This window comes from Eurosta solidaginis, chromosome 5 (assembly GCF_040869045.1).
Source record: "Eurosta solidaginis isolate ZX-2024a chromosome 5, ASM4086904v1, whole genome shotgun sequence".
In the NCBI taxonomy this organism is placed as follows: domain Eukaryota; kingdom Metazoa; phylum Arthropoda; class Insecta; order Diptera; family Tephritidae; genus Eurosta; species Eurosta solidaginis.
The window spans coordinates 189,229,352-189,252,109 of record NC_090323.1 but is presented as its reverse complement, the minus strand read 5'-3'; the positions used below and the strand labels follow the sequence as shown (position 1 = coordinate 189,252,109).

The 22,758-nt window shown below is 40.9% G+C and overlaps 2 protein-coding genes across 2 annotated transcripts in view; both read right to left on the bottom strand.

Annotated features, from left to right (window-relative positions):
* Window positions 1-1,798: 1,798 nt before the first annotated feature.
* Window positions 1,799-9,334, bottom strand: ppl (pumpless). The gene is made up of 3 exons (XM_067786917.1): window positions 8,839-9,334; window positions 2,214-2,489; window positions 1,799-2,149 (listed from the first exon to the last, which is right to left on the bottom strand). Exons 1-3 carry the CDS (start codon window positions 8,966-8,968, stop codon window positions 2,052-2,054), a joined length of 504 nt encoding a protein of 167 aa, XP_067643018.1. The 5' UTR covers window positions 8,969-9,334; the 3' UTR covers window positions 1,799-2,051.
* Window positions 9,335-15,373: 6,039 nt separating this feature from the next.
* LOC137251915 (uncharacterized) overlaps window positions 15,374-22,758 on the bottom strand; it is a 37,136-nt gene continuing 29,751 nt past the window's right edge. Inside the window, exons 4-5 of the mRNA XM_067786912.1 lie at window positions 17,738-17,817; window positions 15,374-16,076 (exon numbers count right to left, since the gene is read on the bottom strand). Of these exons, the coding sequence (XP_067643013.1) occupies window positions 15,725-16,076; window positions 17,738-17,817 (432 nt within the window). The 3' untranslated portion in view covers window positions 15,374-15,724. The remainder of the gene's footprint in view (window positions 16,077-17,737; window positions 17,818-22,758) is intronic.

The window sequence follows — 22,758 nt, the reverse complement described above, 5'->3', positions numbered from 1 at the left end:
TTCGAAGGTGTTTTTGTTGTTCTAGAAGTTAAAAAAAAGCGGGTGTAGGACACCACCCAGTGGTATCTCTTGTTTAATTCTTCTGGATTGAGATGTTATGTTCCTGAATTGCACCGATACCTGCCGACCACACAGATAATTTTCGGTCCACCTTTTGAGACTTGGAGAAAGGGGGCCCTTACAAGTCTTGCAATAACGTGTCGTGGTTGATGTATCAAAAGGTTTTGATAAAACTAACGCTCTGAGTACTGTTCTGTTGTTGTTGTTGTGTTATCAGTGCTTCGCCCCATTCAATGGGCAAATTTTAATCAAAGTCCTCTATAGGAGTCCAAGAAAACTGGAAGTTTCAACAGGGGTGAACCATAGGCAGATTGGTGTTAAGAGGCGTAGGTTCTACATTACAATTGCAAAGATGGTTGGTGTAATGTGGGGACACATCGCAAGCAGGACGTACATTACGTATGTCGGGGTTGATTCTGGACAAGTAAAAGTTTAACCTGTTACAGCATAAAGAACCAAGTTGGGCAGATTCTGTGTGGATTTCACTTGTTGTTGCTGTTGTAGCGATAAGGTTATTCCCCGAAGGATTTTGGGATATGATGGTCCTTTGCCGGATACAAATCCGGTACGCTCCGGTAACACAGCACCATTAAGGTGCTAGCCCGACCATCTCGGGAACGATTTATATGGCCCCTTAAACCTTCAGGCCATCCCTCCCTCCCCATTCCCAAGTTCCATGAGGAGCTAACTTAACATTAGCCTAGGACATTATATTTATTTCAAAATATGCAATGCGATTAAAAAAGTAGTTGTAGAGTTAAATCTAATTTTGTGGTTGTTGTTGTTGTCGTAGCGATAAAGACACTCCCTGAATGTTTTGGGGAGTGTTATCGATGTTGATGATCTTTTGCCGGATATAGATCCGGTATGTTCCGGTAACAAGCTGCATTAAGGTGCTAGCCCGACCATCTCAGGCACGATCTTATATGACCACATTGATCAAGAGATTGACAATTGTATTCGAGGAGAAGGTTGTTTACAGCCTGGAACTACAAATTTTAAGACTTCAAGTTCTTAGACGGGTGGCATATGCTATTGAAAAAAAGGAATTTATGTATACGTATGCATATTAAGCAGGCGAGGCTTTAGTGACCCCAAGTACTGTAAAAAAGGTGGGGTAGAATGCCCTAGAAGGCGCAAAGTGGTCATACTAAATCTTTTCCGAGATAGTCGAGCTAGTACATTAATGTGGCCTATATTCGGCAAAGGACTGTGAACATCAATAAAACTCGCCAAAACCATCGCGCAGTGTCTTTATCACCACTACAATAACACCACGACATTAAGGGGATTCAAGGGGTTGTGTGGCGCAATATATAACTTCTCCAAACCCAATTGTCAACCTCACCTTCGAGCGGCGAATCCCGTTTCACTAACAGACGAGGCTTTGGCGACCCCAAGTTCCATGAGGTGCGGAGGGAGGCATGGCCTGAAGGTTTAATGTGGCCATATAAATCGTTCTCCAGATAGTCGGGTTAGCACTTTAATGGTGCTGTGTTACCGGAACGTACCGGATCTGTATCCGGCAAAGGACCATCATATCGATAACACTCCCCAAAGCCTTCGGGGAGTATTCTCATCGCTACAACAACAACAACAACAACCACGACATTAAAAAGCATCAATCTTTTTGAAATTTTTTTTTTTTATGAATAGCTGCACATCTCTTAATAAAGTAAGAATTTAAAATAGTTCAATGCTATGGAAATAGCTCACCAAGAGTTTGCAGACACTTAAATACTTTTAACAACATGTTTATTGGTTTCAATGCATCAAATGCATATTATAAATGTGTAGCTTCTCTTACGAGTATATACAATATACAAATGGGTTTTTAGGCATGCGGCAGAAAATATGGATACAAAACTACACTACATTACGTGATAAATTAACATGAACTATATTACTCTTTTTTTAACTTACATATTTAAGTATCTCATTTACATTCTTAAGGGATTTCATTTAAAAGCCTACTTGCTAACATTACTGCACTAATGTTCTGCTGCTTTGAGAAATTCTTTATATTGTTCCTCACTCATTAGCTTTTCAATTTCCGCCGGATCGCTTACTGTTAATTTAAAAAGCCAACCTAAAAAGAAATTCATTTAATTTTCATAAAATGTTTAAAAAATATTTTATTAATATGAAATTACCTTTTTCATAGCAGCTACTATTAACTAAACCGGGTGATTCTTCCACAGTGGTATTTTTTTCCGTCACCTTGCCACTAATTGGCGAATATACCTCACTTGCTGCTTTAACACTCTCTAATGCACCACATTCATCATCTTGCTGCAGCGTTGTGCCAGGATCAGGTAGCTGCGCAAATACCACATCTCCGAGAGCATCTTGGGCGTATTCTGATATACCAACCGTAGCCGTTGTACCATCTACTAAAACCCATTCGTGTTTCTCTGTGTAGCGGCGTTCTAATAAAAGGAAAGAACAAAATGCACATTCAAAATTTATTCATTCATTCAGGTCGTTTGGTATATATGCCACTTGAAGAGGTAGTTGGTTTCGCTTCCCAAGGCAGTCGGTTCTATGTACCGGAGCGACTCGGGATTTTTCCCGACCAAGGACTGTCATTTCAGTGTGACCCCATTTAATTTGTTTCGTCCCTCCCACAAATTGTCATCCTCCCAGCAGCTCCTTGCAGCAGGACTGCTACATATTCTCTTACTCCGGGAAGGTATCGAACCCAATCCGGGTCCGTCTCCTGACCCCGGTCCTGAGAAATGGTTTTGCTGCATTTGCCAGAAAAGAATCTTTTTAGGACGGTCATACTCCGTTCAGTGTGTCTCGTGCAAGGGATGGTTGCATCGGACAGGTTGTTCTGGGCTTGATCCCAAAACCCGACGTCCACGTAACTTTTATAAATCTTTTGTGGCTCCTTGCTGCTCACGCCCAAGGGCGTCCCGTAGTCTACGCCTAAGCGCCCCTCCACTACCTTCCAGCAGCCTCGCTGCTCAGCAAGCCACAACAAGTACCCGCTGCTGCTCGCGCCCCACGGCGCCAACAACTCAAACAGCTGATACCACTCATAACTACTACCTTCGTAGTAGAGCTGGTAGCAATGCTGAGCATCAGCCCCTGCCCGTCTTCTTCCCCCCCCCCCCCCCCCCCCTCTTTTCTGGCAGCAATCGTGCAGGTCAGGGAAACAGACTCTTAGTCTCTACCTCCGTTTGCACCGTCTGCCAGCACAGAATATATAGGTTTGCGACATCCGCTCAATGCAGCTCCTGCCTTGGGTGGTGCCACTTTCCTAGATGTTCTGGTCTCCGCGACGGCAACCCCTCGACGGGTTTCATCGCGCCATGTTGCCAGGTCGCAAACCCAAATCATCCGGGTACCCCAATGCTTGCCCAAGGGCGCCCAGTCCCAAGGCCACAACAGCAATTGCGTCCTGGCCTTCCACAACCTAGGCGTAGTCACCCGTCACTTACCCCTAGAGTGGCGGCGTCACCCCTCATGCACTTCAGAATTCTGCAGTTAAACTGTAATGGACTAACTGGGAAGATTACGGAGATAGTCGATTTCATGAAGCGGCACAACATCCGCATTGCTGCGATTCAAGAGACTAAACTCACAGCAAGATCTGCATTGCAGACCTGCTCTGGGTATAATGTCCACAGGAATGACCGCGAGAGCGGAAATGGAGGCGGCCTCGCGTTTATTATACACCACTCTGTGCAATATCATATATTTGATCCTGGCATCGACCGCAGGACAATGTCTTAGAACGTCAAGGCCTATCTGTCCGGTCAGGCGATGCAAATCTAGAAATCATCAACATCTACATCCCTCCTGTCACCTGTTGCCCCAGTGGATACCGCCCTAAAATCGAGGCCTTACTCACTGGCAACAATCGCATTATCTTAGGCGATTTCAATGCCCATCACGACCTATGGCATTCAAACTTGCGGGCGGACAGTAGGGGTGAGATGTTGGCGGATCAAATAGAAGAAACGACGTTCTGCACAATAAACGGAGACGCCCCCACACGTATGGTAGGAAGCTGTCATAGCTCGCCAGATATCTCAATCGTGAGCGCAGAACTCGTAAACTGCGTCAACTGGCAGCCGATGGTAACATTGGCATCCGACCACCTGCCCATACTTATTTAGTTCGAGCGTACCGCCGACTTCATCGTCACCGAAAAACGCACTTTCATAAACTTCAAAAAAGGAAAGTGGGAAGAATATAAATCTGCAACAGACAGCAGCTTTGCTGCCCTCCCTATCCCGACTGATGCCCGCCAAGGGGAGCGTGCCTTCCGTAAGGTCATTGAATCCGCCTCGGCACATTTCATTCCCGCCGGGAGAATTCCCGAAATCCGGCCCCACTTCCCGGCGGAGGCCGCGAGTTTAGCGAGGGAACGCGACCTTATAAGACAGCTTGATCCAGGCGACCCCCAAATAAGGGATATAAACCAACGCATCAGATTGCTTGTGGACGAACACAAGCGGGCGAAATGGGAAGAGCACCTAAGAGGTTGTAACCTCTCTACCGGTGTAGGTAAACTTTGGTCCACCGTAAAGTCCCTATCGAATCCGACTAAGCACAAAGACAAAGTTTCCATCGCCTTTGGCGATAAGGTGCTGTCGGATGCGGAAAAATGCGCGAGCGCTTTCTGCCGACAATATATAATGCATCCTACGGTCGACAAAGATAGACGGAGAGCCAATAGACACGCGCATAAACACAAATTCAGCGCGTCACCAATCACCATCACCGCTAGAGAGGTTGAGGACGTCGCGCTAAACCATCCAAAGCAGTGGGCCCAGACGGCATAGCCATGCCGATGCTTAAAAACCTAGGGAAAGAGGGTTTCAAATATTTAGCACATGTCTTCAACCTGTCTCTCTCCACCTTTGCCATACCCGAGAAATGGAAAATGGCCAAGGTGGTCCCGCTACTAAAGCCTGGGAAAGAGGAAATAAAATATAAATAGTAGATATGGTTCTCATTCGTTAAGGTATTAGGATTGAAATTGGGGCCCAGGATAGGTTGATAGCCGAGAGATACACTACGCTCTAAAGTACAAGATATTACATGAATTTTCCTGCCACACCTTTCGCTGTAGACTAGGGCACCATTTTTGTTTTTGTTTAGTTTGCCCTTATGTTTTTGTTGTTGTTGTAGCGATAAGGTTGCTCCCCGAAGGCTTTGGGGAGTGTTATCGTTGTGATGGTCCTTTGCCGTAAAATAGCGGAGAATTGCCGCTTTTTAGCCTAAGGAAATATATCGAGCTGAATCTGAATCAACTCTTTCGAATATGAATGCGTATGTTTATATACATATCGAGCGAGGCTCTGTTGATCCCAATTTCCTTACGGGAGGCTGTACATAGAAATCATTCCCCAAATTAATGGGCTAGTACTTTAGTGCGACTTCGAACTTACAGAAACATCACTTTCAATCTCATCGAGAGAACCTCGTCTTTTCAATGTAAGTATATACGGAAAAAGCTTTTTTTTTAACAGGATTCGCCTCTCACTTCGGGATTGATACTTAAACGGAAGAAGCCATGTACTGTACTAGACTCTGGACTATCGTGGGGGTGTTATAATTTTTGTTGTTGTTGTTTTTATAGCTACGAAAACACTACACGAAGGTTTATGGGAGTGGTACGAATGATATACGATAAGATTGAGCCCATTGCATGCTACGCGTCCCCGATATGGTCGCCAAGCCTAAAGACTACTCACTGGAAGAAGCTACATGTCTGCCAAAATACTGCCCTCAGAACACCATCTACATAATGAGGCGAGAATACTCCCCATTAGGGAGAGAAATTAAATGCTAAGCAAACAGTTCCTGTTGAATACCTAGAAACCTGGGCATACCAAGAGATATCTGATTGATGAGCCAACACCGCCCAGGGGCTTAAGGAGTAATCTCCGTAAGCATTATGAGGAAATACGGCACTTGAGAACACAGCCGTATGAAGTCAAAAAACACAAGCAGGCCTCAGTGAATTCCACAAACAGGCGTCGGACCCTTATGCCGGGAATTGCCCGGCGAATCTTGTACTCAAAGAACAATACCAAAACTTGCAGAAGAGGAACGCATACTCCCTAGGGAAACGAGAGTCACTCTAGCTCAACTTCGATCTGGATACTGTAACAGGTTAAACTCTTACCTATCCAGAATCAACCTCGATATACAAAATGTATGCCCTGCTTGCAATGTGTCCCCACATGACACCAACCATCTCTTTAATTGTAATGTGGAACCAACGCCTCTAACACCCTTCACATTATGGTCCTTCCCTGTTGAAACAGCAAGTTTCCTTGGACTCCCGTTAGAGGATATTGATGACAATTTGTGATCGGTCACACCTATTGGATGGGGCGAAGCACTACAACAACAATAAAATAAGCTTTAGTACTTGCAGCTTCTAACGCCGATTATTTATTTATTTATTTATTTATTTATTTATTTAGTGTTTGTACAAGGAAGACTTAGACTTTTAGGCAGTACATCAATCCGATTAAGTAATTATACCTAAATGTTACAAAAAGAAATTTACTTATTCATCTAAAGATATAACATAACATATATAAAAACAGGAAAGTTAAATACATACAAATTTTCAATAGTATATATTATCATACATTCGCTTAAAACTTCAAAGATTTAGAGGACCTTAAGAGTTAAGAAAAGAAAATGCTGCTAGTTTGAAACATCCTGCTTTTTTAATAGTTTTTGTTTTGGAGGGAAGTGAGTTGCATAGACAGATTGTACTGACAAAGAACAATCTTGAGGATCCGAGTGGACTGACACAAATTTAGTTTTTCAAATAAGTAAGGGGGATTTTTGGAATGAAGTAGCTTATGCAAGTAGCATAGATTTCTAAGTTTTAAGAAGTTATTAACATTACTTCCGAGAATGTGTACGGCATATGAAGAGATATGATCAAATTTCTTTTTAGAAAAAACGAAACGGGCAGCATTGTTTAAGGCAAGCTGCAATTTATTATGTGAAGACGAATCAAGATTACCGTATATAAGTTCCCCATAAGAAACTTGAGGAATTATAAGAGATTTGACCAGCTTCATTTTTGTTTCACGTGGTAGTAAATAGGCAGTTCTGTACAAATTTCGAAGGGTATTATATATTTAACCGACCATAAGGTTAACATGGTCCACACAAGTTAATTTAGAGTTAATTCTGAAGCCTAAATTGGTGACCACGTCTTGGAATAATATTTTGTCTTCATTAAGTATAACTTCAGGAAGGCTGTTCAAGTCACATGTTGTGCTTGATATTGCTAACGCCTTAGATTTCGTTGCATTCATATATAACTTATTTCTGTGAGCCCAATTTCCTATGCGTGATAAGTCTTCATTCAGCCTGACGAACAAGTCTTCGGTAAGCCCAATAGGGCGTGACAAGTATATTTGTGTGTCGTCCGCGTAGAGATGTATTTTGGCATTTTGGCAACAAGTAAATATGTCATTAATAAAAAGTGTAAACAATATTGGACCCAAAATAGATCCTTGTGGGACACCAGATGTTATAAGCTTTAAGTTTGAGACATTATCACCGCATTGAACTTGCTTAAATCGAGCTGTGAGGTAGTTTTGGATTAGCATTATAGCATAAGAGCTGAAGTTATAGTTTATTTCCAGCTTATGAAGAAGTATTCTGAAGTCACCTGTGTCAAAAGCTCGTGAGAAATCTAAAAGTACAAGTACTGTTAGCTCATTACGGTCATAGGCAGGGCGTATGTCTTCAAGAATCTTAAGCATGGCAGTAGCGCAACTATGTCCTCTCCTGAATCCCGACTGGTCCTCAGATAGTAAGTTATTATTATATATATAATCAATTATCTGCTTAGCTAATAGCTTCTCATAAACCTTAGACAAGGCTGGCAACAGGCTAATTCTTCTAAATTCTTTGGAAGAACAATCGTGGAAACGATCTATTGATCCCTAGAATCTTCAAGTATATGGACCTTGGTCGCCTCCAACGACATGCATGCCTACCGTCTGACTATTCTAAGCCATTTAATCCGTAGGGGTACATAGTGACGTGGATGTACTGACATGATCTACCTGAAGGTCCTCTAGAGCGTTTCAGCTGATTTCGTTGAAGGCCTGTTGTTGTTGTTTTTGTTGTAGCGATAAGGACACTCCCCGAAAGCCTTGGGGAGTGTTATCGTGTTGATAGTCCTTTGCCGGATGCAAATCCGGCACGTTCCGGTACCAAGCCCGACCATCTCGGGAACGATGTGTTATGACCACATGCGACCTTCTAGGCCATACCGCCCTCCCACCCCTATATCCATGAGGATTTCGGGGTCGCCAGAGCCTCGGCTGTTAATGAAACAGGATTCGCCACGGATAGGTGAGGTTGACAATTGGGTTTGGAGAAGCTATGTATCGCGCTGGCAGCCAGAAAGGGCTGCGCTACACAAACTCCTTGAATCCGGTATTTTAGTCGCCTCTTACGACAGGCATGCCTACCGCTGGTATATTCTAACCCCCTAACCCGCTGGGGGTTCGTTGAAGGCCTCTTAACTGAGGTTGACTTCGTCATTTACAAATAGAATGTTGAATCTCTAGTTTTCGTTTTTATATCCGGCAAATATTCAATTACAAAATAATCTTTCGCTTAGTTGGCAACGCCAAAACCGTGCCAAACACATTTTGTGAACAGTTTTACTGCCACTGAAACACAACAGCTGTTGCATTTGTTCTTATCGCTCGCATGAATACAAAAATTGTTGCATAAAAGGTAAATTTTAAAAAAATTTTATTGTTTACTCACCTGCCACTAATAAACTGCTTAAGTTAAAACAACGCCATTGCTGAGATAGTGAAGTGGGTGTAGTACGCAGGGATTTCGTAGCTGCATTGCTAAGATGCAATCCTACACGTGCGATTCTGGCAATTAACATTTCCCTAGTACGTGTATTCCTATATATATATACAAAGTTCTGTAGCCGGGGATACAGTTTAGGTGGTCTTCTCAGTTTTAAGTTCACTATGCGAATGCGCGTTGATGCTGCAGCTCTCAACTCAATGCTTGATGATTAGACCACAATATCAGATTAGACAAATTATCGCAGTCTGAAACCTCGTGCACCTAGTCGCTGCCAAAGGTTATCAATTTCACTGAATATTACGTTTGTTTATTTAATGTGTACAAACAAGCAAGTGAAATGCTGATGAATACATGCGTACTTTGCCACCATTGATTTGCTTCGCTAAATTCAACAAACCCACAAGTTCTATTAGAATTCGGAACACCACACCAAATGTCTGTTGTAAAAATACGGGAGGAACAAAATATGGAGTTGCCAACATGTTTTATTACGAATAGAATTAACCTTGGAAATCTCTAAGGCTCAATTCATACCGAAATAATTTTTTGTTGGACGCCAATGAAGTATTTTTGTTTTTCTTTTATTCGAGTAATACATGAAGCTTTTTTGCAAATCGAATTAAACGTTTATATGTTTATTTACATATTGATTAACAACAGCGATGTGCTCTGCAGGGGGCCACCATTATTTATATATGTCTTATCAGTTAGCTATTTGTTTCGAAAACAAATCAACAACAGTGGTCTATTTTCAGTGGAAATTTTAAAATAACAAAGCATCTGGGGTAAAGGAACATGCACACTAGGGTAGGTCGAAAAATAAGTTGCTAAATTCAGCTGCTGCGCTTGTAGGCTCAAATGAACATTTAGGATTGGGTCACATTAGATCTCTCAAATCTTAAGGTTCCGAACAGTTACAAAACTTCAGAATCATATAGTTCTCAATAAAAATAGAGGGTATTTTTTGTATGGCAAAAAAACTCATTTTCAAACAAATTTGATTCTATAGAGTATAGTATATACTACTGAAAATTACAAAATCTGCATATGATTTAAATTTTTTATTTCAAATTTTTATATATGTAAAATTATATTTCTTTAGACATTTATTCTGTTGGATGGCGCAGTACAATAACACATTGGAGGGAACTCAATAAAGCCCGAAAAAAGAGAAAAATTTTAATAAAACAAAATAAAATAATGAATAAAACAAAGCAAATAAATTTAAATAAAATAATATAAAATATAACGAATAATTTATAATGAATGAAAATAAAATAGAAAAAAAAATAGTATAAAATAAAATAAAGCAAATAAATTTTAATCAATCATAATAAAATAATACAAAATAAAATAAATTAAAAAAATTATACATTTTTAAGATAAAATAATTATTGTTAGGCCTTGAGCTCGATTCGAACCCGCGATCTTACAAGTCAGTAAGCCGATATAACAACAAAAATTGTTAAAATAAATTAATTTTAATATATAAAATAAAATAGAAAAAAAATAATAAAAAACAAAATAGTATAAAATAAAATAAAATAAAACAAATAAATTTCAATAAATCAAAATAAAATAAAGTGTAATAAAATAGAAAAAATAATAAAAGACAAAATAATATAAAATAAAATGAACTGGATAAAATAATGAACGATAAAACGAAATGAAATAAAGTACAAACAAAAACAAAAGAAAATAAAATAGAAACAATTAAATAAAGCAAAATAATACTAGATTAAAGAAAAACAATGGTATGCAAAATAAATTAACGGTATGACAAAACTGAATGATAAAATAAAAAAAGTAAATGTAAATTTAATAACCCCACCTTATTGATGTGAAGTAATTAAAAACAAAAAAAAAACAATTTTATTTATTTTTATTTTTTGATACTGAATTTTCTTTCATATTAATCATGGCGCAACGATACAAAGTGGCAGCACGGAACAGCTGATTATAAACTTTTTTATTTGATTTGATGCATCAACTTCTGGCGCAGTACGATTTTGACATTTGTCCATCGAATTTACAAAAACAAAGTACATGGAATTTTTATTCATGTTTGTAGGTATGTCACCATGCTGCCACCTGTATCATTCCATCATGATATTAATCAACTTTGTTACATTTTACTACGTTTTATTTTAATTTAATTTTTTTATTTTAGGTTAGATTGACTGGCCGGTAAATAAAGACCATTTCTTTGTTTTGTTATAAAAAATAAATACTTGGCGCGATTTACCTCCGAAGAGTTTTAGGTCGAACTTCTCTTCCAATGTGCGCAGTGCTCCTTTTCCTACAAATTGTTGGGACGAAACCTATATGTATGTTTTATGCCGACTGCGAACGGCATCTTCAAGGGATATTGCTTTGCCCGGAACTTAGACCCAGGAACTTCCGCGTGGTAGGCGGAGCACTAACCACGGTGGCCGACGTTATATTTTTTGTTATATCATACAATGCATTATGTGCAAAATCTTATCAAGTTTTAATTTCTGAAGGGGTAACCATGATGCTGACGTGATTTCCGTCACTTACCCCTAGAGTGGCGGCGTCACCCCTCATGCACTTCAGAATTCTGCAGTTAAACTGTAATGGACTAACTGGGAAGATTACGGAGATAGTCGATTTCATGAAGCGGCACAACATCCGCATTGCTGCGATTCAAGAGACTAAACTCACAGCAAGATCTGCATTGCAGACCTGCTCTGGGTATAATGTCCATCAGGAAAGACCGCGAGAGCGGAAAAGGAGGCGGCCTCGCGTTTATTATACACCACTCTGTGCAATATTTGATCCTGGCATCGACCGCCGGGACAATGTCTTAGAACGTCAAGGCCTATCTGTTCGGTCAGGCGATGCAAATCTAGAAATCATCAACATCTACATCCCTGTTGTTGTTGTTGTTGTTGTAGCGATTAGTTACTCCCCGAAGGCTTTGGGGAGTGTTATCGATGTGATGGTCCTTTGTCGGATACAGATCCGATACGCTCCGGTAACACAGCACCATTAAGGTGCTGGCCCGACCATCTCGGGAACGATTTATATGGCCACATTAAACCTTCAGGCCATCCCTCCCTCCCCACCCCCAAGTTCCATGAGGAGCTACATCCCTCCTGTCACCTGTTGCCCCAGTGGATACCGCCCTAATATCACTGGCAACAATCGCATTATCTTAGGCGATTTCAATGCCCATCACGACCTATGGCATTCAAACTTGCGGGCGGACAGTAGGGGTGAGATGTTGGCGGATCAAATAGAAGAAACGACGTTCTGCACAATAAACGGAGACGCCCCCACACGTATGGTAGGAAGCTGTCATAGCTCGCCAGATATCTCAATCGTGAGCGCAGAACTCGTCAACTGGCAGCCGATGGTAACATTGGCATCCGACCACCTGCCCATACTTATTTCGTTCGAGCGTACCGCCGACTTCATCGTTACCGAAAAACGCACTTTCATAAACTTCAAAAAAGGAAAGTGGGAAGAATATAAATATGCAACAGACAGCAGCTTTGCTGCCCTCCCTATCCCGACTGATGCCCGCCAAGGGGAGCGTGCCTTCCGTAAGGCCATTGAATCCGCCTCGGCACATTTCATTCCCGCCGGGAGAATTCCCGAAATCCGGCCCCACTTCCCGGCGGAGGCCGCGAGCTTAGCGAGGGAACGCGACCTTATAAGACAGCTTGATCCAGGCGACCCCCAAATAAGGGATATAAACCAACGCATCAGATTGCTTGTGGACGAACACAAGCGGGCGAAATGGGAAGAGCACCTAAGAGGTTGTAACCTCTCTACCGGTGTAGGTAAACTTTGGTCCACCGTAAAGTCCCTATCGAATCCGACTAAGCATAAAGACAAAGTTTCCATCGCCTTTGGCGATAAGGTGCTGTCGGATGCGAAAAAATGCGCGAGCGCTTTCTGCCGGCAATATATAATGCATCCTACGGTTGACAAAGATAGACGGAGAGCCAATATACACGCACATAAACTTAAATTCAGCGCGTCACCAATCACCATCACCGCTAGAGAGGTTGAGGACGCCATTGGTCGCGCTAAGCCATCCAAAGCAGTGGGCCCAGACGGCATAGCCATGCCGATGCTTAAAAACCTAGGGAAAGAGGGTTTCAAATATTTAGCGCATGTCTTCAACCTGTCTCTTTCCACCTTTGTCATACCCAAGAAATGGAAAATGGCCAAGGTGGTCCCGCTACTAAATCCTGGGAAACCAGCTAACATAGGTGAGTCATATCGTCCGATATCTCTCCTATCGCCAGTGGCAAAGACGCTTGAAGCCATTTTGCTCCCTTATTTCCAAGCACATTTGCAGCTAGCCCCTCATCAGCATGGCTTCAGAAAACTCCATAGCACTACCTCCGCGCTAAATGTCATTAGCACCCAGATAAATTGCGGTTTGAATCAATACCCCCACCATAGAACAGTACTCGTAGCGCTAGACCTATCAAAAGCCTTTGATACGGTCAACCATGGCTCGTTACTGCAAGGCCTGGAAGGGTCTACCCTTCCCCCATGTCTTAAAAGGTGGACCTCAAATTATCTGGGTGGTCGGCAGGCATCGGTGCAATTCAGAAAAGAAACATCAAAACCAAGGAGAATTAAACAAGGGGTGCCACAGGGTGTTTTGTTTAATTTCTACATATCTAAGCTACCTTCACCACCGGAAGGAGTCACAATTGTTTCCTACGCCGATGACTGCACAATAATGACCACAGGCCCAGGCCCAGAGATCGATGAGCTATGCAATAAAATAAACGGCTATCTCCCTGATCTCTCCAGTTTTTTCGCCTCGCGAAACCTGGCATTGTCACCGACTAAATCTTCCGCGACCTTATTTACAACATGGACGCCCCAAATGTCGACCATATTGAACATCCACGTCGATGGCACTACGCTACCGACTGTCCTACACCCCAAAATCTTGGGTGTGACGTTTGATCAGGATCTACATTTTGGTGCGCACGCAACCGCAATTGTTCCGAGAATTCAGAGCCGTAATAAAATCCTCAAATCCCTTGCTGGCAGTACCTGGGGAAAAGATAAAGAAACGCTCATGACCACATACAAAGCAATTAGCCAGCCGATTACGTGCTACGCGTCACCCATATGGTCGCCAAGCCTAAAAACTACGCACTGGAAGAAACTACAGGCCTGCCAAAATACTGCTCTTAGAATCGCCACGGGCTGTCTTCTTATGTCCCCAGAACACCATCTGCATAATGAGGCGAGAATACTCCCCATCAGGGAGAGAAATGAGATGCTGACCAAACAGTTTGAAGAAAAATATCCAGAACTCGCGGAAGAGGAACGCATACTCCCCAGGGAAACGCGTGTCACTCTTGCTCAACTTCGTTCTGGATACTGTAACAGGTTAAACTCTTGCCTATCCAGAATCAACCCCGACATACAAAATGTATGCCCCGCTTGCAATGTGTCCCCACATGACACCAACCATCTCTTTAATTGTAATGTGCGACTCTAACACCCCTTTTCTAATGGTCCACCCCTGTTGAAACGGCAAGTTTCCTTGGACTCCCGTTAGAGGATATTGATGACAATTTGTGATCGGTCGCGGCTATTAAGTGGGGCGAGCATTGCTACAACAACAACAACAACAACGTGATTTCCTAATAAAAGGAAAAAGCTTAGCCTAGCATTGTTCTAGCCGAAAAAACACTCCCCGAAAATTTAGACGAGTGTTACAGATACAGGTAGTAGTTTGACGAATATGAATCCGGTATGCTCTAGTACCAACACAACTGCCTCGCCAACGATTTGTTTGAACCCTCGAACCTTTGGGTCTATGGATTTTAGTCGTCTCTTATGACAAACATGCGAGGCACATTGCACACCTTTTGACCCTCTGGCTGGCCATTATAAACTAGAAAGCGTAATGCGAGGTTCTCGCCATAACTTAAGCACGTTTTGCACCGATCTCCCAATTTCCATCAGCGGCCATACTTCTTGGTATAATTATCGGGTGGTCATAATAAATCGTTCCCGAGATGGTCGGGCTATCAACAACGATAACACTCCCCGAAGGATTTAAGATCTTTTCCGCTACAACAACACCAACAACCGACTTTGTGGGAATAAAGCTGATAGTCCCGCCATGCCTATCATGTTCCCAAACAAATGGAGTCCTCTCTTGCTTAACCGTACATGCAACATCCATCCAGACAAACGTAATGTATGACCCTTATTTGGAAATCCTACGTCAACTGGTACTTCACTTGCATCATTGCACCAACTCATTTCACTCTAACGTATTCATCTCACTCTAAGGTCACTATATCGCGTCTCTAGTCAAACGGAAAGTGTGTTCCGAATAAGCAAGGCAATGTTTTGGTACAAAAACAAAAAACACAGTTCACTCGATTGTTTTCTAGAACTTATACAGATTTCTGTGTACTTCATAGGATGGTATTTACAACTGTTTCCTTTAGAATAAAACACGTTTTATTAACAATAGCGTATATTTATTATTTACAGTTGTATAAATAAAAATATACAATTAATATAATTTATAAATACATTCATCGTTGTTATTGAAATGAATGAATTAAAACGAGCAGAAGTGAATATGGAACAAAAGCCTGATTAAAAATTTTACGGGTATTGAATACTATGTTCATACTGAAGCATCGAAATAGGGAGCGCAATGCGAGGACAGTGTTCCACAATAACTGAAAACCGTACAAGACGCGAAGAAGAGAAATACCTAAAAATGATGTTAATGATGGCATTTAAATTAAGCTAATTTATATATTTGGTACAGTGAGCAATAAAGCTCTATCCGACATCATCTTCAGTGGCCTTGATTTTGCAGACTGACGTTAGTTGAACGTGTCATAGGCGGTGTATAATCAGGTGCTGGGTAGGCTGTTATCGCATCATCTTTAAATGAAGTTTGTTTAACCGGCTTTTTGTTGTTGTTTATAGCATTGGAGTTGTTGTTGTTGTTGTTTTTGTTGCTGATAGATGGTGGTGGTGGAGGATATTGTTTGTATGAGTCTAAATCACGGAAGCGATATCCTTGTCTTGCAATATCCTGAGACATTCGGGCAGCACGCGCCAGTGCTTCTTGATTCAATTCAATTGTTACCATAGAGCGATTATCTGGGATGAAAGCTTCATTGGTGTATACTTGGCTGGTGGAGCTGCAAGTAAAAAATAACAATTAGGAAAGTATAAGTTAGTGCGAGTTTAAATTCCAGTTAAAGTTGGCTGAAGGTTTCTTTTTTATCGTTATTTTGTTTAATCAATTACGTCAGTTTATTATCTTGCGATTGATTGGTTCCCCCGCAGCCGAGTCTTGCAGGGAAGATTGAGAGAAACGCTTTCAAATGACTCATTTTGAAGTACGCAATTGAGGGCAGTGTAAACGGAATATAACAAGGCGGTAAAATTAACCCAAGGCAATTAAACATTTGGTTGGTTGGTTTCTGCGTTTAGTTCTCTGACTCCAATTGATACACAAGCTCGTCAATTAATAAATAACAATAAGTTAGTGTGAAATACCCCTAGGATATTTAGAACGAGGCTCTCAAGTTATGGCCTGATACTTTTAGTGTACAAATTTGGCGGGACCTGCATGTTTTAAGCACACTATCTTCGTGCTAAGGTCCCCAAGCCTGATATCCTTAACTGATATCCGCTGATTAAATAGTCCTGTCTACAGAGAGTACTGCATCTATTCTGCATATGTCTCTTCTGCCCATTTTAAGAACGACTGATAATCAGGTCTCTTAAGCTAGCCCAACCTTTTCAGCCCAATCAAAAACGAGAACGTACTAAATTGCACAACATTTAATGCTAATTTGGTACGTGTTAGTTAAATTTATTACAGTTATATTTTAAAAAATATCGAGAGCTGTGCTAGCTTAAGTTGATTGTGCATATGGGTTGGGCTAGCTTAAGAGACCTCTGATAATCGTATTTCTTGATATGCAGCACGAAACTTGACCGGACTTCAATCACTTGCACGTGCTAAACTGTCAAGGCTGTACTTGTCCATGAATCATCTGGTTTCTCCATATGTTACTATTCTCGACATTCAAATAGAAAACGCTATGTCAATTTCCAAGGTTCATAACCCACTATTTATCCTGAGTAGTCCAACTTAATATTATCCTTGCAGAGAAGATGGCTATCCTGTTACGCATTTATTTGTAGCAATAACTACCGGTAACATGTCGTCACAGATTCGACGATTGTCGTGAGGCGAATGCCGTAATTAAGTCCCAACCATAATCTATTGCAGATACGCGTTACTCTAGTACACAACTTCGTTATGAATACTGCGCCGTATACTATTTTCTTAGCAGTTTTCTAAACTTTTGATATATGGGTCTTGTCTACTACCGAAGGTCACAGAATCAAGTCCTGTACAAATTTTAACCCTCGAAAATGATAAGAGCGATAAGTTGTTAAACAGGCAGTAAGGGTCAAAGGGAGGATTAAGTTATCGCGGCTCTTATGTAGGCGAGTCGGTCTCGGAAGGCATATTTTAACCTTCTCGGTTATTTTACATCAGATTTTGGTCTTGAGGAGATCTTTAATTCTATTTAATGTTCTTATGAGCTGTGCACTCCATTTTACAAAAGGCCGTTTTTACCAATTCCGGGTAACGCTAACTGGCACTTTATTGGACAAAAATCGTTCGGTGATCTGTCAAGTGTGTACTTTGAGAAGCTTCAACTTGGTTAGCATATAAAACTAAGTCGAAACGACTAGAAATAGAAACAGTTATAGATCTTCACAACCCCAGGTTGATTTATGCTAATGATGATATGATAAGCTATCCATAAAAAATACTTACGTTTGCTCTTCATACGCTCGTATAGGCGGGCGCTCGGCCAAGGCATCATCTGAATCCTTACGATGCATAAATAAAGTATCCTATAAGTAAATAAGATAAAACAAAATTCGTAAGATTTCAAAACCGGTACTCCCATCAGCAAAAACGCTAGCTCCCAATCTTCGATGCGTGCTGTCCATCATAAAGAGATGAAAACAGAATTGATTACGGAGGCTGGAGGGTTCCTCTCTACTGTTTGCATCAAAAGGATGCGTGAATCAATAATTCCGTTTTGCAGTACCTACTAACGTTAATTGCAAGGGTATCCTTTGCCCTAAATGCGGAGAAGGAAACTATCTGTTCCTCAACCAACTCTAGGTAGAACTTGAGCCATTTTTTTACGGTATGTATTATCTGGGGGTCTCTTGTCCAATCTCCACTGTGGGATTAAAACTTCTACCACCTAGGTCAACCCTCAGGAGGGTCGTTAACCGCAATAAGCTTTCAGAAGCATGGGTTACTCTGAGTAAATAAAGGTGCGCCCAGGAAAAACCACAAAGAAAAGAAAAGAAAAGGCTTATCAGGAAGCTTCTACTGTGTTAAAGGCCAATATAAGGCAATGTGTCTGAACAATAAATAGCTTCTTTCCACATAAATCGGATGGATTTCTGCCAATTATGCTGCAGAAGGCCTAGAAACTTTTGGGGTTAAAGTAAAGGTGTCTAAGTTCGGGTGTAACCAAACATTATATACTCAGCGTGAGCTTCAATTGTACATTTCATTTCAGATAAATTACATTTCTACATAACACGTGGCACCGCCCGTTTAAAAGAAATAAAAAGATGATAAAAAATTTTAAGACTACCTTTATATAAATGGACCAAAAAATAGAAGGAAATTTTTCCTTTAATACAGACATAGTCTTGTTGAATTTTGACTAAGGTAGGTAGGTAGGTGAAATGGCTGCGACCATGGTCGCCCAAGTAGCTATTTAAAGCCGTTTTGATGCCATGTAACTCGTCTAAAAACCTACGGAATGTTACAGTCAATGTATTACAACCAGCCAGAGTTGTTGATAAAATTAAGAATATTCGGGATTGCTATCACAGCTAACCTTCTGAGGTCTTCTAGAAACGGGGTTCCAAGGAACCTTAGCCGGGCTCTAGCTAGAGCCGGGCATTTACACATAAAGTGTTCTACTGTCTCCCTAGCATTTGGATCTTTGCAGCTTCTGCAGTAGTCGTTATACGGAATGCCCATTTTTTTGCTTGCGTGCCTACTGCCCAATGACCGGTGCAGACTGCTATCAGTTTGCGTGTGCTAGCCCTGGATTTGTTCAGAAGACTTCTCATCCTCTTTCCATCATAGTTTGGCCAAATGGATTTTGATATTGCACAGGTGGTGATGTTATTCCACTTTGTTTGTGCTTTCTTCAAGTAGAAGCTTTGGATATTCCCCTTGCCTACTGCTAAGCGTATGCCTACTTCGACACTGGTTATTTCCTCTTTCATCTCCGATGGGCCCTTGCGTGGTAGCTCGTCGGCCTTCTCGTTACCCTCTATCACCCTATGACCCGGGACCCAAATAACGCGTAGTTCTTGATTGGTGGATAACTGGGATATGAGTCGCTTACAAGTCCACACTAATTTTGAGTTAATGTGTGACGAGGAAAGCGCTTTTATCGCTGCTTGGCTAAAAAACTATAACAATAGCTCTTGTAAAAGAATTTTGGGATTTAAAACTATAAAGGTGGAGCGCAATCTTTCAATTTAAGACAAACCATGTACTTGGGATTAACTAATTGATTATTTAAAATTTAAACACGCGCTCTACCTTTATAATTTTAAATTCCAAAATTCTTTTACAAGAGCTATTGCTAAAGTTTTTTAGTCAAAATTCAACAAGACTATGTCTGTATTAAAGGAAAAATTGCCTTCTATTTTTTAGTCCATTTACATAAAGGTAGTCCTTAAAATTTTTTTATCATCTTTTTATTTTCAATTTTTTAGTACTGCCTACAAAAAGGCAATTGCAACTTTGATTAGTAATTTAAGTAATTCCTAACGCCGCTCTTTGGCATTGCTCGGACGTACTACGTTTATATCTAGGCTTAGGTGACTGTAGAAAGATGTATGTGTGCTACATATTAATCGGTGAATTATTATAGCTGTTCGATGTTCTTGATATTGGTGGAGCGGGTGAGTTGGACAAAGAGGATGAATGTGATGAATGATTCTTGTTGGCGATTATTCTCATAATTGGCGAAGCCGGATAGTGCAAAGCAATCGTTGTTGGTAAATATGATCACAATTGTTGAGGAAGTAAGTTCAACACAATTGATGATGTGGTGAATTTTCATTGCTGGTGTATGTGCATCATAACAAGAGAGTCCCACCTCGTTTGTCAGCTACTTAATTTGCACTGCTGAAAATAGTGGTGAAATTCTCATACGCCTGAAAGTCTAAAAGAATCGTGGTGAAAGTCGCCTACACCTAAAAGTATGCAAGGACGTGCACTGAGTTGGGCCTTCAACGAGGTGGAATTCTACAACGCCTGCAACACTCAGGAGGCTAGCCATGAAGAGATGGCCTAATCTTCTAAATAGTTCGACTAGTGCGTTACGTAGCTCAAGTTTTTTCATCAAACATTACTCTGTCACCGAGTTTTAAACTATATTTCAGGTTTCAAGTCCCTCGATATACAAGAAGTTAGTTAAAAATCGATTGCAAGATTCCCAATTTAAAACTAATTTTCTCAATATCTCCATCCATGAGCCACCTAGCGGATTTTTTTTGATAAAATATTGCGTTGTCACCGGGTTCTGAATTACGGCCCAAGTTTCATGTCTCTAGCTCATCGGGAAGTTATTCGAAAATCGATCGCAAGATTCCCCCCGTTTTTAAATGATTTGCAGTTATCTTGACTAGCGCGCCACCTAGCGGAACTTTGTTTTCTATAAATTGTATTGTCACCAGGCCTTTAACTAAGTGCCAAGTTTCAAGTCCCTAGGTAACCGGGAAGTAGTTAAAAATGGATTGAAAAATTCCCAAATTAAAATTCGTTTTCTTACTATCTCGATACGCGTGCCACCTAGCAAATTTTTTTTTGATCAAATGTTGCACTGTCACCGGGTTCTGACCCACGGCCCAAGTTTCAAGTCTCTAGCTCACCGCCAAGTTACTCAAAAATCGATCGCAAGATACCCCTCGTTTTTCAGGGATTTGTAGTTATCTCAATTAGCACGCCACCTAGCGGAACTTTGTTTTATATAACTTGTATTGTCACCGGGTCTCGAACTATGTGCTAAGTTACAAGTCTCTAGGTATCCGGGAGGTTTGTTAAAAATGGATTGAAAGATTCCCAAATTAATATTAATTTTCCTAATATCTCGATCCATGCGCCACCTAGCGGATTTTTTGCCAAGTGTTGCATTGTCACCGGGTTCAGATCCACGGCGCAAGTTTCAAGTCTCTAGCTCACCGGCAAGTTACTCAAAAATCGATCGCAAGATACCCCTCATTTTTCAGGGGTTTGTAGTTATCTCAATTAGCACGCCACCGAGCGGAACTTTGTTTTCTATAACTTGTATTGTCACCGGGTCTCGAACTATGTGCTAAGTTACAAGTCTCTAGGTAACCGGGAGGTTTGTTAAAACGGATTGAAAGATTCCCAAATCGAAATTAATTTTCTTAATATCTCGATCCATGCGCCACCTAGTGAAATTTTTTTGATCAAATATGGCATTGTCACCGAGTTCTGACTTACGGCTCAAGTTTCAAGTCTCTGGCTCACCGGAAAGTTACTCAATAATCGATCGCAAGATTCCCCTCTTTTTTCAGGGATTTGTAGTTATCTCAATTAGCACACCACCTAGCGGAACTTTGTTTTCTACAAATTGTATTGTCGCCAAGCCTCGAACTGTGTGCCAAGCTTCAAGTCTCTAGCTCACCGGGAAGTTAGTTAAAAATGGATTGAAAGATTCCCAAATCGAAATTAATTTTCTTAATATCTCGATCCATGCGCCATCTAGTGGAATTTTTTGGATAAAATATTACATTGTCACCGGGTTCTGACTTACGGCTCAAGTTTCATATCTCCAGCTCACCGGGAAGCTACTCAAAAATCGATCGCAAGATTCCCCTCTTTTTTCAGGGATTTGTAGTTATCTCAATTAGCACACCACCTAGCGGAACTTTGTTTTCTACAAATTGTATTGTCACCAAGCCTCGAACTGTGTGCCAAGTTTCAAGTCTCTAGGTCACCGGGAAGTTAGTTAAAAATGGATTGAAATATTCCCAAATCAAAATTAATTTTCTTAATATCTCGATCCATGCGCCACCTAGTGAAATTTTTTTGATCAAATATGGCATTGTCACCGAGTTCTGACTTACGGCTCAAGTTTCAAGTCTCTAGCTCACCGGAAAGTTACTCAATAACAGGGATGCACCTTAACGTTAAGCTAATCGTTTATCAAAAAATTTCCACCGTTTCCGTTGAAACACTTCGAAATATTATCGATAAAGAAATTATCAAGATAAATTGTATCTCGTTTTTAACCGAAGCGAAAAGCTTTCGTTAACGTTAAAAACGTTAACAAAAACGTGATACTTTATGTTTGAATTGTGCTGGCAATGCTATAGCCATGGTGAAGCCGTAAGGTGGTAACAGCGAGAGGACATACACACAAACTCCATGTAATTTATTTCTGTAATTCGTTGGTGGTAATGTCAAAAATACTCTGAGAAATGTTCGTACTGTCAAAATTCGTGAGAAAAGTTGCAATCAGCTTGGCTAATGCTTTCACCTTTAATGACTCCGCCATCAATCAGCTTTGCCAGCATAGTTTGAAATTAATAATCAACATAAACGATTTGATTTCGTTTTGATATGGCAGAAAACGAAACAAAATCATCTCGTTAATTTGACGTTCTTAACGTTAATAAACGAAACGAAATGACTTTGTTTTGTTTATTAACGTTAATTATCGTAACGAAATGATATCGGTTCGTTGGTTAAGCATGCCTGCTCAATAATCGATCGCA

Excerpts from the sequence above, each read along its gene's own strand:
- ppl (XM_067786917.1), bottom strand. The coding sequence starts at position 8,968 with ATGTTAATTGCCAGAATCGCACGTGTAGGATTGCATCTTAGCAATGCA. Across the intron at positions 2,490-8,838 it reads AAGCAGTTTATTAGTGGCAG|AACGCCGCTACACAGAGAAA; the intron begins GTGAGTAAACAA and ends TCCTTTTATTAG. Across the intron at positions 2,150-2,213 it reads TAGTAGCTGCTATGAAAAAG|GTTGGCTTTTTAAATTAACA; the intron begins GTAATTTCATAT and ends ATTTCTTTTTAG.